The sequence below is a fragment of the Mus pahari genome, chromosome 2, assembly GCF_900095145.1.
Source record: "Mus pahari chromosome 2, PAHARI_EIJ_v1.1, whole genome shotgun sequence".
Lineage (NCBI taxonomy): Eukaryota > Metazoa > Chordata > Mammalia > Rodentia > Muridae > Mus > Mus pahari.
This window is the reverse complement of record NC_034591.1, coordinates 60,460,725-60,475,792: the sequence shown is the minus strand read 5'-3', so window position 1 is coordinate 60,475,792 and position 15,068 is coordinate 60,460,725. Positions and strand designations below refer to the sequence as shown.

Sequence of the window (15,068 nt, the reverse complement as noted above, 5' to 3'; positions counted from 1 at the left end):
GAGAGAGAGAGAGAGAGAGAGAGAGAGAGAGAGAGAGAGAGAGAGAGAGAGAGCTAGCTCTTGGAAAACACACATCTAAATGGGATGCCTCTATCAAATTCATCCCCTCATAGCTCAGTGGACCACAAGGAAGAGGAGATAGAAGAAGTGTAAGAGCCACAGGGATGTAGGACAACAGGAGTACAAGCATCTCTGAGTCAATTAAGGAAGGTTCATATGAGCTCACAGAGGCTGAAGCAGCAACACAGGGCATAAAAGTATCTGCACCAGGTCTCTCTCTCTCTCTCTCTCTCTCTCTCTCTCTCTCTCTCTCTCTCTCTCTCTCTCTGTGTGTGTGTGTTTAAGTCAGCTTTCAGCTTAGCACTTTTCTTTGATTCCTGAGTATGCGTACAAGTGAGTCTTTGCTTCTTGTGCCAGCTTTGAGGGGCTTGTTTTCCTCTTTTGGCTTGCCTTGCCCAGCCTCCATGTGATGACTTTTGTTTTATCTTACTATGGTTTATTTTGTCATCTTTGGCTGTTCTCTCTTAGAAGCCTGTCCTTTTCCAATGAGAGACAGAAAGACAGTGGATCTCCAGGGGAGGTGGAAGGAACTGGGAGGAGTAGAGGGAAAGGCATCTTTAATCAGAACATAGTGTGTGAGAAAAGAATCTAATTTTAATAAAAGGGGAAAATGCTCAAAGAGAGAGCAGAAGGAAGGAAGGAAGGAAGGAAGGAAGGAAGGAAGGAAGGAAGGAAGGAAGGAAGGAAGGAAGGAAGGGAGGGAAGAAAAGACCTGAATTCAGTTCTTAGAAACTATATTTTAAAAGCTGGGGGTTGTGGGGAGAGGGAAACCTGATCTGGTATTGGGTGAGGGAAAAGGACCAAAGCCCTGAGGGCCAGCAGAAAGAATGGAAACAGGCAACCTCAGGAAATAGGAGGTTGGGGGGACCCCCAGAGTGCACCAGATACCTAGGGAGTGAGAGATTCCCAGGACTCAAAGGGAGGGAACCTCAGATGAACAGTAGGACTATCTGGAGAAGAAATTTATACAACCCACCCCCAGCAGAGAGGCAGGACATCAAGTGAGGGATGAGGGATGGGGTTGCCATCCCACAGTCACACCTCTGACCCTTAATTGTTTCTGTTTGAAAGAATTACAGGGATGAAAATGGGGAGGAGCCTGAGGAAAAGAAGGTCCAGCAACAGGCCCAAAGTGGGATCCAGCTCAAGGGGAGTTCCACAGTCCTGACACTATTACTGAGGCTATGGAGCACTCACAAAAAGGGACCTATCATGACTGCTCTCCGAAAGACCCAACAAGCAGCTGTAAAGAGTCAGATGCAGATATTTGCACCCAAGCAGTGGACAGAAGCAGCTGACCCCTGTTGTTGAATTAGGGAAGGCTGAAAGAAGCTGAGGAGAAGGGCGATCCTGTAGGAGGAACAGCAGTCTCAATTAATCTGGACCCTGGAGATCTCTCAAACACTGGACCACCAAACAGACAGCATACACCAGCTGATATGAGACCTCCAACACACACACAGTAGAGGACTTCCAGGTCCGTGTGCATTCAGAGATAATGCACCTAACCCTCAAGAGACTAGAGGCCTCAGGGAATTTAGAGGTCAGGTGGAGTCGGGGAGGCATCCACGTGGAGATAGGGGGTGGGGTGGGGTAGGGAGGAGATGTGGGATGTGGAACAGTTGGATGGTGGATGAGGGTGGGGACAGGGAATGGAATATGGAGTGTAAAAAATAAATTAAAAATATAAATAAATAAATAAATAAATAAATAAATAAATAAATAAATAAATAAATAAATGCAAAAAAATGGCCATGATGTTGTGAGATTGTTATCCTATACTGGAGAGACATGACAAGCAGACCACTGGAGCTTACTGATTGGCCTGGTTAGCCTGCTTGGCAAACTGTAGGCCAGTCATATACCCTGTCACAAAAACAAACAAAAACAAAAACCAAACATCAAAACAAGACAAAACAAAAAACCTAGGGTGGATGTCATCTAACTATATTTTCCTAAGCCTTGTAGCTAAAAGATCTAACGGAATCCAACGGACTGTAGCTAACAGTGAAGCCACAGTGCCCTCTAGTGGCCAGTGACAAAAAGCAACACAAAATGGAGCTGTGATTCCTTTAATTTCATGTAAAGAGATGTGAGATTTTATAATGTGCCAGAGTTACAGAGTAGTGAAGCAGTATTAATCCTACTTTGGTCGAATTTTTAAATTCTAACAACAAGACCATGGGTGATCATTATCAACCATACAACTGGTTCTTCTAGATAAATAAATGGGATAATTTGAAGTGAAGGAAAAGGAACAAACACTGCGAACTGCACTTAGACTCATTAAGGGAGGACAGAATGCTGGAAGGTCTGAGAGTGCAGGTGCATGCAGGACCCCTCCCCTGCAGCCCTGCTGTTTTCCAAGAACTCCTAACAGTTCAGACTAATTTCTCTTACTATCCTAGAATATCAGGAAGGAGTTAATAAAGGTATAGAGACAGACATAAAAAGGCACCATCGCGGGGGGCAGGGAGGTTCCTGGGGCCCCTGGGTTGCTTTAGAAGTTCTTAACAAGGGGAATAATCTGGTATTTTAACATTCAAAGGAAGTGTTGTAATAGACAAAGGCAGACACATGAAATGTGCTCATCAGCCTCTGAGCTATCTAGATCAAGCCTGAAAGAGTTTGGGGCTGTGACGGGGATGTTAGAAAGTTGAAGCACAGTGTGAAAAGTAGTACTCTGTTTGTGTGGACATCTGGAATGGACATGGTGGTCACATACCCCAAGTTTGGTAGGTAGGGGCTGGAGGACCAAGACTTCACGGAAACTCAAATGTATTCTTTTAAAAAAGTCTGTAACTCCTGTCAGCGTATCCATTTTGTATATTTCTTTGAAGACAAACCATTGTTAAAAAATGAGTTAAGATTGATAATAATAATAGTAATAATAGTAATAAAAATGTAATTGTTATTAATGCATTTTCATACAAGCAAGAGAGTAGAAATAATCCCTCCAAAAATATATATACTGTAGAGAATTTGTTCCTTAGAAAGTTCTAGTACAAAGGCATAGAAGCACAATATAAGGATGTCACGAAGGATAGCATTCTAAACACCCAGATGCTCCAGCTCCGTTAGGAAAGCTTGTTGCCGGTGACTCAGAAATAACCTCCATCTGTACTTGTAGATGGGTTTCCTGATTGCGTATTTAACACAACAACTATCTCAGATTCTGATGACTGAGTCTGTGAAAAGTCACTTTCAGTTTGGGGGCTCTTGAATTGTTACTGAAAAAATACTTGGAGACCCTGAAATATTATTTTCAACCACTTGCAGTCCTTGTGTTTCAAGAAAGAATGTGTGATCTCTGGTTACATGCAGCATGGCCTGTGTTTAAAGACCAACTCTGTCCATGGGGTATAAGAAGTAGTCACAGGTCTCTACTGAAAGCTGGCTTGAAGAAAACCATCAGCTTTGTGCACAGCAGGGATGCACCTCTGTGTTACTGTGATAAACTGCTGGCACAGAGATAGGTGGCTGTGTCACCCTGCTTTGCAGACTGGATCTTGAGAGTGGAGTTTGTTCCTTTAGGCCTCACAGCAGAAAAACGATCCGCGGGCAACTGTGAATTATCTATAACAGCCTCATTCCGAAAGTAAACTAGAAGCTGGGGCCCCTGGTCTCTGGGCTGCTGATACCAGTAAAGGGTATCATGTCCAGAAATAGGGTCACACCAGAAGGAAACCGTCTGGCCTTCCTGTAGGACTGCGTATCTGGGAGACTGGGTGACTCCAGCTTCAGACAGTACTGTGGGAAAAGAACACACGATGTCAAAATGGGAACAATTGAAATAATCCCCCCAGAGAAATGCAAAATGGAGACTGTTTTTCTAAAAACTTACCTGTGTCCAGGAGACAGAACACTGCCCAGCCAAGAAGCCTGGTGCTCATGGCAGACTGAGGGCAGAGAAAGGCTTACCACGTCAAGGTCTTGACAGCTGCATTACTTGGTACCACATGACACTTCCCATGATGACTTTACTGTCCCTTCAGAGAATCAGTCTTAGCACAGTCCCTCTGAATGCAAATGGTTTAGCATATGCACAGGCTGCAGGTGAATTCATCCAGTGTCCTCACACAGAGCTCGGGCTTTAGAGTGGCGTGTCAAAGTTCATCATAATAAATAAAATGAGTTTTCTAAAATTCCATAGGGAATGGTAAGCTTCTACTGATAGCTACATTTTTAATATTTGAGAATAATAATATTTTACTATCTTGAGAATCTCTTATGTGAGTATTCTATTTCCATACCTACATCATTTCCTCACCTCCTGTATCCCCTACCATGTTTCCTCCAAATCCTTCTTGAATTCATGGCATCTTCTTTAATTATTATGGTAACATAAATGAAATTATTTTTCTTCCGTTATTATTTTATACCCATACACATGAGCTGCAGGTGGATGAGAGAGAGATGACCCTCTCAGTACGTTACCGAATCGCAGCTTGTTGGTCCTAAACATATACAGAAGGCAGTTGCATGCTCTAAGACACCAGCTCCCTCCCCACTGAATTATTGGTTTTTTATGGCTCTAAGTGTAGAGCAGAATTACTATAATTATGTACGTGGATCACTACCGAGTGTTGGGTATTTTTTAGTTTTTAATAACTTATTTAATTTTATTTTCTGTACATTAGTGATTTGACTGCATGTATGTCTGTGAGGATGTTGGATTTCCTGGAACAGGAGTTACAGACAGTTTTTAATCTGCCACGTGGGTGCTGGGAATTGAACCCAGGAGCAGCCAGCGTTTTCAACTGCTAAGCCAACTCACCAGCCCGCACACACTACCTAGTGTTAAATAAGGAGAATGATGACAGACCCAAGCCCTCTGAGATGAATATACTGCCAGGCTCTGGGAAAGTTACCTGTGGATGTGCATATGGTCTCTTCCCATAAGAGCGTTTTCTAAAACAGCCAACAAAATGGAGTGATGCTGTCTAAAGTCTGAAGGAGTATAGTTTTGTTTCTACCTACCCTCATCGCAGTAAAACTATTAATAATCTAAGGGCCATGTTAATCTTTAAAATCCATCTGGCAATGAACAATATTCCCCCAAAGAAAACACACAAGTCTGCCACGAACAATAAGTAGATGCTTGACCTTGTTGGTTCCAAGTAGTTTAAAGGGGCACAGTGAGGTGTCACTTCACACACAGACAGCCACAACAATAGTAATAAATGAATGTGTGGGAATACTGTAAGGTCTGAAAAAACTGGAACTCTCATACACTGATGTTTGGAATGTAAAATGTAAAATGTAAAAAAAAAAAATGTAAAATGTACAGCTCCCTTAACAAAACTTTGACAGTTACTGAAAATATCAAACAGAATTATTGCATAACTCCACAATCTCCTGTATACTCCAAAAAACAAACAAAAACAAAAAAACAAACAAACAAATAAGTAACATGAAGACTAGGAGGAAAGAGAGAATTAACATTTAATGTCAGTTGAGTATTATTAATAATGACTGAGAGATGGAAGCAACCTAAAAATCCATAAAGTAATGGGAGTTAGAAAATGTACAATTTTAATGCAATGATGTATTAAAATAACTCAAGTTGTGATACAAATTAAAAATGTGATACTTGAGCCTGGCAGTGGTGGCACATGCCTTTAATCCCAGCATGTGGGAGGGAGGCAGATTTCTGAGTTTGAGGCCAGCCTGGACTACAGAGTGAGTTCCAGGACAGCCAGGGCTACACAGAAAAACCCTGTCTCGGAAAAAAAAAAAAATGTGATACTTATGCTAAGTGAGAGAAATCAGACTCAAAGAGAAAGAAATATATTTCCAAACATACACTTCCTATAATAACCAAGATCTTGGGTCAGATGAAACAATAGTAACTGCTTAATGGATTACAAATGAAAACTTTTGGGGAAACATGGCAATGACTGATGTACAACACAAAGGATATGTGTAAAAGACTAAGTGATATAAAAACAGTGATGGAGTACAGAAAAGGTGGCCCACTGACTTATTTTGGTTTCTGCTTCTTCTGAACTTGGGGATAAGGCAGAGCAGGACATTTTTCTTTCTTGGCTTTCCCTCGTAGACTAAATGCAGATTCTCCAAAAGAAAGCTGTGAGACCCTCCCTGTGAGTCCCCCTAACCAGGGAGGATTAAGCCACCACAGGAGGAGACTCTGGAAAGTCCATTCTGTGCTCACACAGACTTCAGAGTCTATCACCCGCTCTCCCAAGGACATGTTCAGCTTCCCTCCAAATAATTTATTCTTCCCCAACCTGACTGCCTCTACCTACACCTCAGCCAGTGAAGAGGGAATAGAAATTTCCAGAGACCAGTAGGTGTTAGGATTTCATTTTCTCTTCGTTTAGTGTTAGGATTTCATTTTCTCTTCGTTTAATGACCCCAGGCATGCAATTAGCTTGCATAGCTTTTTGCCTGTTAATCTATGAATTTATTCCATAGACTCAAATCAGAGAGTAAGTAAATATTTCCTCCCCTACAACCATAAAGGTAATGTTGTCATGTTTTAATTATGATGCTTAAAAAATAAAAAAAAAAAGAGATAAAGACTATGTCAAAATGACAAAAGAAAATGAAAGTCACTATCAATAGCTGAGTCCTCCGTGGAAGTGCTCAAAGGGAAAGAGTGCAAGTAAGTCAGATGCGTTGGTAACTAGCAAGTCAGATGCGTTGGTAACTAGTAAGTCAGATGCGTTGGTAACTAGTAAGTCAGATGTGTTGGTAACTAGTAAGTCAGATGCGTTGGTAACTAGTAAGTCAGATGTGTTGGTAACTAGCAAAAGAGGTGTGTGGCAGAAAGCATCCCGTGAAGGGTTTCCTGGCATGGCTGTAATTTTCTTCTGTGGTATAACACAGTTCTGGCAGTCCACAGCTCCATGCACATTCTGTATTATAACTCTAGAAAATGTTCCTGTCTGGTAACATAAGAATCAAGAGACTTGAAGTCAAGTCTCATCATCATCACTTCAATCACTGATACTTTACTTCTTTTATTTATTCATGTATTTATTTATTTCTTATCATCTGCATGTTTATTTATTATTATTTTCTTTATTTACATTTCAAATGCTATCCCGAAAGTTCCCTATATACACCCCCCCCCCCTCCCCCCTACCCACCCACTCCCACTTCTTGGCCCTGGCCTTCCCCTGTGCTGGGTCATATAAAGTTTGCAAGACCAAGGGGCCTCTCTTCCCAATGATGGCCGATTAGGCCATCTTCTGCTACATATGCAGCTAGAGACTCGAGCTCAGGGGGTACTGGTTAGTTCATATTGTTGTTCCACCTACAGGGTTGCAGCCCCCTACAGCTCCTTGGGTACTTTCTCTAGCTCCTCCATTGGGGACCCTGTGTTCCATCCAATAGCTGGCTGTGAGCATCCACTTCTGTGTTTGCCAGGCACTGGCATAGCCTCACAAGAAGCCGCTATATCAGGGTCTCTTCAGCAGAATCTTGCTGGCATGTGTGTTAGTATCTGGGTTAGGTGGCTGATGATGAGAATACTTTACTTCTAAGTAGCAGTACAAAAAAAAAATCAATGTTCTCTAAAATTTCCTTTTACTCTTCTGTGACTTGCAGAAGACAAAACTTACATGGAACATTATTGTATTTCCTGGGTTACTGTTGGGCATGGGGGGAGGGAAAAGAGGGGAGTAGGGAGAGCCCACGTCCGGCCAGAGTTCCTGTGCTCTGGGCAGGCAGACACGGGTAGACTGCCAGATACGTTCCACTTGGCCCCAGGTGGGCATCTGGCTGTGTGAAGCCGCTGGACCCCACTCCACGGAGGATGGACAAGGGGCAGCCCCTGATACCAGGGGCCCCAGGGCAGCACTCTTGGCCCCCAGAGTTATGGGAGAGAGGGAGAGGGAGAGAGGTTCCCACTCAGGTGAGAGTCTTTAGTCTGGTCAGTGGCTGGAGCACAGGAAGGCCTTCTGATGGGAGATTAGGCACAGCTCGTTAGGAGAAAGCCTATCCCATCATCCAAGCACAGCGGGCCTTGATGAACAGAGACAGTCTATGGTTTTAGAGCTTTATTGTAGAAAGGTGGGGAGAAAGGAGAGAATGTAGAAAGATAGAGAGACTAGCCATGGCCAAGAGGAGAGAAGGGGGAAAAGGAGAGAGAGAGGAAAGACTAGAGTAAGGAAAGTAAAAGCTTAAGGGAGAGAGAGAGGCAGGGCCAAGCAGCCCCTCTTATAGTGGGCTGTGTAATCTTGCTGTTGGTAACTGGGAGGAGTCTAGCCTGAAGGTCAGAAGCTTGAGACATTGTCTACGTGACAGCTTCTCTTGTGGGGGCTGTTGGGGTGGTAATTTCAACAGGAGCCAGGAGTCAAGGAGACATGAGGGAACTCCTTCCATCCCATGTAGGTGAATTATCACTATTGGGTTTCACAGGGGCTCGCAGCCTCAGCTTGACTGGAGACTAGGCCATCTGTGCATAGCCCCATTGCCCCACAGGTTACTTCTTTTTGTTAATATTATTATTCTTTATCTTTTGGGGTTAAGAATTATATTTAGGCATGTTGTGCTATATTATAATGCAAAATAGTGCTTATTTGGTTTAAATGTTAGATGTTTCCCAAAGATTCACATATTAAAGGCGTGACTGTTCATTCAAGGAAGAGCTTCCAGATATATTAGATGATGAAAGCTTTAATATCACCAATGACTAACCCACAGATAGGTTATGTTAGCAAGGATATTGAGTGATGGAGACAATTTTAGAAAGCAGGTTCTAGTGGAAAGAAAACATCAAGTCCAATTAATCATAGACGAAAACCTTTGAAACACTGGGAAAAAAAATCCAAAATATACCTTTTCCCCTTATTTTCTCAGACCTGTCATGATGCTAGAAAGGTGAACATCACACATTATCTCCAAAATCAAACTCAGTGCTGATTCAGTTTTATCGCCCATTCTGTAAAATGCCAATTGCCACCCACTGAGCCAAAATTCTTACATGTTGAAACAAGAAAACAAGTTACCTCTAATTCTAATTTCCTCAAAACCTTAAAAAAACAAAAAGTAATATATCATGGAATCTGCATGACAATCCCTCCAGCATTTTTTTTTTTGGTAGAGAAAACTGAAGACTGCAGAGAGATCATCTGGGTAAGTCCTTATGATTATCCAACCTTAAGTGCTCAGACATAAAGAATATGCATGGAAGTAACACTAACAATACTTAACAAGTTGCACTTACATATTTATTCACAGAATACACACACATACTCACACACACTCACACACAAACACACACTTGAAATTAATTTGAAAGAAGAGAAGAATATGTTAGGGGTTGAAGGCAAAAGAGGGGTAATAGAAACAAGGTAATGAAATTAAACTTTGAAAGGATAAAAGAAAAGAATCCTAATAAATATATAAGCTGGGCGGTGATGGCATACGCCTTTAATCCCAGCACTTGGAAGGCAGACACAGGCAGATTTCTGAGTTCCAGGCCAGCCTGGTCTACAGAGTGAGTTCCAGGACAGCCAGGGCTAAACAGAGAAACCTTGTCTCAAAACACCAAATATATATTTGTATCTGTTCTTCAAATATATATATTTGTATCTATTCTTCATATATATATATATGAAAACAAATATATATACAAAAACAAAAGGGAAAGGCACGTCTACAGTACAGAAGAAACATCTGGAGAAAAGTGTCTCCAGAATTTAAAATAGCTGATACAAATGAGGAAGCAACTGAATGTAGGTAGACAAGTTTAGCTAGAAAGGAAAAGAGCAAGGAATGCTGGGTAAAAGCTGATGATTCAGATGGGTGAAGAAAAATGGCAAAGGAATTTATAGGCTATAATCCTGAAGAACAAAGGAGCTACTTACTGACAGAGTAAAAGCATCTAAAGAAGAGATAGTGTAAGCTTTTCAGTTGAGTAGGAAAGTGATTGAAGTGGTCGCTGAAGACCGCAGGGTAGCAGATGATAGCTCTGAGATTATCAAGAGTGATCATGACCTTGAGCTAAAGGTTCATTTCACTCTCTGAAAACAGAAGCAAGTTCTAGATATATAACAGGTATTCATAAAAATCTGTCAGAATGACCTTCAGTTAGGCTGAGACTCATGCTGTGTGGTTCCTAGTTTGTCAAAGCTCAGTGGCTCTTAAAGAGGCAGACACTTCCTGGGGTACACAGCCAACTAGTTTTCCCTATTTGCTTTATGTGCAGAGTGAAGGAAGCCACACCTCACTGTGCATCACTGCTGGCACAGAAATATACAGCTGTCTGAGAGAGGGAAGCCAACTCCAGAATGAGGGAGAAGTCCTCTTGGCTTGGTCTGGAGGCCTTGTACCCATCGGGGACATCTCCTTTCTCAGTGTTGTTAACAGAATATGAGTAATAGACCAGCCTCAGTCCATGCCCCATGTCCTGTCGATACCAGTACATGTAGTCGTGGTTATTAGTCTGGCGACAGCTCAGTGTCACCTTTCCTCCTGTTGCTGTCACCTTATTTCTTGGGCTTTGGGTGACTTCAGCCTCCATGTGTTCTGTAATAAAGAAAGATAAAGCCTGATCATATTGTCTTAGCAAAGAGACTTAGGAGTTCGAAGAAAAGAAAGCACACCAGTGGCCTGAGCAGCACTCACTTGCACAGAGGAGACTCAAAACCATAAAGAAGAGCCTGGAGTCCATCTCAGGACCAAGGCAGGCTCTTGTATGTTCCAGACCTGCTTGGGAAATTAGAGCTGGGGCTTTCAGTGGCTTAGTGATGTCACTGTCTCCAACAAATGCTAGAGCTGCACAGTTAAGACACTCTACCACTTCTATACGTAAGCAAGCCAGTTTTCAAGCATAGTCTCATAGTTGCATTATACAACAATTTTAAAGTAAATGTACAATAATTACAGACTCAGATAGGGAAGGGTTTGTGCTTTGTTTTTGTTTGTTTGTTGTTGTTTTATTTCTAGATGCGTGTGCTCTTTCTCTGATTTTAGCCAGCATATTTTATTCCTACTATGATTCTGCTGCTTACACTCCATGGTTTCAATCTTTACTATTTTTGTCATCTCAGCTGCACCCTCACAACATGCTGAGTTCTATGAGGTTTCTTCTCTTTACTTTGGCTAAGTATTTGAAGAAAAATTCCAGTGCTATCTATGGCTACAAAGACTGCTAGACACACAGAAAGCTTATAAAGCACCATAGTTGAAGTCATTATAATTTGAACAATTGTTTTAAGATCTCCCCAACCTCATCAGGGATACAAGATCTAACTTCTGGACTCAGCTCTCCATGTTTCTTTATCGATCGGAATTCTCTATTTGTTACAGGAGAGGCTGTGAATAGCAGATGTTAAGTTTTTGTCATTGCACTTTCTGTCAAGAATAAACGCCTGCAGCAATGTGAGAGATCTGTTTGCCAGGAAATACGCAGATCTGGTGCCTCTAGGGTCCCAGGGAATTTTACCCAAATCATCCAAAGCTCTCGTATCAGCTTTCTCATAACTTTGCTAATATGAACACTTACCTCTACTCACTGGCAGTAAAGGTTCCTTCCTAGGTAAAGCACAGCTCACTTACTCCCCACACAGATAATGTCTCAGTACGAAGCCTCCTTTCTACGGCTACACATCCCAGAAGGAACTTGATGGAAACGTTCTATAAAGGTGAGCATCACACATATCTTCGAAATCAAACTCAGTGCTGATTCAGTTTTATCGCCCATTCTGTAAAATGCCAATTGCCACCCACTGAGCCAAAATTCTTACATGTTGTAACAAGAAAACAAGTTACCTCTAATTCTAATTTCCTCAAAACCTGGAAAAAAAAGGTAATATATCATGGAATCTGCATGACAATCCCTCCAGCATTTTTTTTTTTGGTAGAGAAAACTGAAGACTGCAGAGAGAGCCTTCATCTGGGTAAGTCCTTATGATTATCCAACCTTAAGTGCTCAGACATAAAGAATATGCATGGAAGTAACACTAACCATACTTAACAAGTTACACTTACATATTTATTCACAGAATACACACACATACTCACACACACTCACACACAAACACACACTTGAAATTAATTTGAAAGAAGAGAAGAACATGTTAGGGGTTGAAGGCAAAAGAAGAAACAAGGTAGTGAAATTAAACTTTGAAAGGATAAAAGAAAAGAATCCATATGTGTGTATGTGTGTGTGTGTGTGTGTGTGTGTGTGTGTGTGTCTGTCTGTATGTATGTATGTATGTATGTATGTATGTATGTATGTATGTATGTATCCCGGGTGGTGGTGGCACACTCCTTTAATTCGAGCACTTGGGAGTCAGAGGCAGGCAGATTTCTGAGTTCCAGGCCAGCGTGGTCTACAGAGTGAGTTCCCAGGGGCAAGACAGTAACCCAAGAAAGCAGAGTGGTGCCCCAGGAGGGTAGTATTACACATACTTCATACTTCTTCTCAGGATGCTGGTCCCCTTGGTGAGAGATCAGGAGTCAGCCTCTCCGTCCTCTCTCCTTCTTTCTTCTTGTTGCCTGTGGTGTTTGGTTCTGAGGTCAGTGACCTTGTTCACAGCCATGGGCTTACTGTACCCTTGGGCATACTCTGCTGGCTGTACCCTTCCTGCTTCAGGTCCAGCCTGCTTAGTGAGTGGAGGGGGATATGGCTGTGCTGAATCCATAGGATTGGGTATGGGGAAGTCCATTTCCTCCTTTTCTCTGAGCCATTTGCCTCCTTTTCTCCACCTATCTTTGGATTGGTGGAGAGGCTTTGGATTGCTAATACACAGTTCAAATCTACAGTTCATGCTCCCTGTGCTTCTGTACAGTTAATGTGCACATATGACTGACCTACCCTGCTCTGTTCTGAGCCTCCTGAGCTAGCACTGTTTCTGGTTTCACAGCTAATACCCTACTGTGAATCCAAACCAGAGCTCTGCTACATGCACCACTCTAGAGAGATACCGGAAACTCACTCGATGGTTCCTCAATGCCCCCTAGTGACCAGTGTGGGCTATACCCCCACAAGGTGTGGTTGAGGCTAGAAGCTCTCAAAATCAGGCATCTGTGGTGAGCCAGAGCACACCACAGAGTTGTTGTCAGGCACAGTTTGCCCACCTAAATCTCAAATAATTTCTGTTTCAGTGAGAGAAACCTAAAGGAAACTCATATAGGAAAGAATAATCTCTAATTCCTATCACAGTGTTGTAGGGAGACATAGACTAGTCACTAGGTATCAGTTGCCTTTGGATGGAGTGGACCTGGGCAAAATACTCTTTAGTCTCAGTGAATTTTTATGATGTACAGACTGTGAATTCTATCAGTGGAGAAGTCTTCTAAGCGCTTTGAAAAATAAACTGGTCTAAGGAAGAGAAAACCTGGAAGGGTAGAATGTTGGAATTATTGCTTTAGACACCTAGCAAGTCTTTAAAAAGTTTACATATTAAAATTTTAAGTGAATTCGGATTGCATTTTTTCTCTGCAGTTATACTCAGTTCACCTATACCTTTTTTCATTTTCTCCATGTTTCCTTATATCATTCCCAAATTCATTTTTCCTTCCTTCTGGAGCCTCTGGTGTACTATTACTTACATTTAGGGCATTTCCATCGCAAACACTACAGTTTCACTTCTAGGAGTTGGATTTAGATTTCTGTGTGTCCCTCATTTCTACAAACTGTTTAATGTGCTGCGATTGCACTGTTCAATGTCACTGCCAGCCAATTTATCAGAAGTAGGTTTCTGGTGACTGATTTTTCCCCTAGTGACAAGTTCTATTTTCCTACTTCTTGGAAAAGCTGTAAATTTTTTATTAGACAACAAACAGTATATTTTATGTTTTGGTGTTCTATATTCCATGGTTTTCTTATTAATAGATCTGTAGGTTTATTCTGCAATGTGCTTAAGTCATTGAGAAATAGAAATCAGAGGTATTCCTAGCAGATAGTTGTTGCTCTTTTTAGACTTTGACAAAGACAGATATATAACTTAGAGGACTGGAGGGTTGCTCAACCATTAAAGACTGAGCCCACATTAAAAAAAATGTAAGATATATAGCTTAGAGATGGACACAACATTAAATTATGTAAAGGTAGTATAATATTTTAATACAATGAAATATTACAATAAGTAAATTTCTTATACACATCAAAATGTAACAATACACATGCTAAGTGAAAAATAAGACACAAAGAGGTAAATAAAATATTATAATTCTAAATAAAGACTTGCTAAAATAGGGAAGATCAGGGTCCTAATAAAGAAATAGTTACTGCTTAATTGGCTACAGATTAAAAACTTTTTGGGAAATATAATGATGGTTTAACAACACAATGCATGTGTGTGAAATACCACAAAGTGATAAATATTAAACTGTGATGTAGTTAAGAAAATGGCAGTTCAATATGCTAATTTAGTGGGTTTTATTTCTTTTGAACTTAAGTGCAAAAGCAAGGATAGAAAAAAATTCTTTATGGAAGCATAAAACTCTTCCCCTGGTAGAAAATTCACAGATACTACAAAAGATATGTGTGAACCCCTCCCTGGGAGTCCCAGCAGCCAGAGAGGATTAAGTTGTACCACAGGAGGTGTCACTGGATACCCACATTATGTCTGAAGAGATTTCTCAGTCTATCACCAGTCTCTTAAGGGCTTTCCACAGATATTTCATTCTTCCCCAGTTTATCCATATTACCCTGCACTCAGCCTGTGACAAGGAATTCAAATCTCAGCATACATGGAGGTGTTTAAATATTTTTCTTTCCTTTTGATATCTCCATAAATGCGATTGATTACCTTTCAATTTTTGTCTGTTAATCGGTGAATTTATTTCATAGACACAAGACATAGAGTAAACAAATATACCTCATGCACAAGCATCAAAATAAACTTTTTTTTGTTATCATGTATTTCATTACAATCATAAGCATTTTAAAAAGGGACAAGGAAAGACAAAATGACAAAAGAAACTGAATCCTCCATGAAGACACTTAAAGAAGAAGAAGAAAAAAAAAAACACAATTAAATCAGATGCATTGGCAACATACAGAAATGATGTTTGTCACAAAGCAT

General features: G+C 41.1%; 2 gene segments (V, D, J or C); both read right to left on the bottom strand.

Annotated features, from left to right (window-relative positions):
• Window positions 1–3,505: 3,505 nt before the first annotated feature.
• Window positions 3,506–3,953, bottom strand: LOC110316511. The segment is given in 2 exon segments: window positions 3,506–3,810; window positions 3,905–3,953. Coding segments are annotated over 2 exon segments (354 nt in total).
• Window positions 3,954–10,258: 6,305 nt separating this feature from the next.
• Window positions 10,259–10,705, bottom strand: LOC110316512. The segment is given in 2 exon segments: window positions 10,259–10,560; window positions 10,660–10,705. Coding segments are annotated over 2 exon segments (348 nt in total).
• Window positions 10,706–15,068: the final 4,363 nt, after the last annotated feature.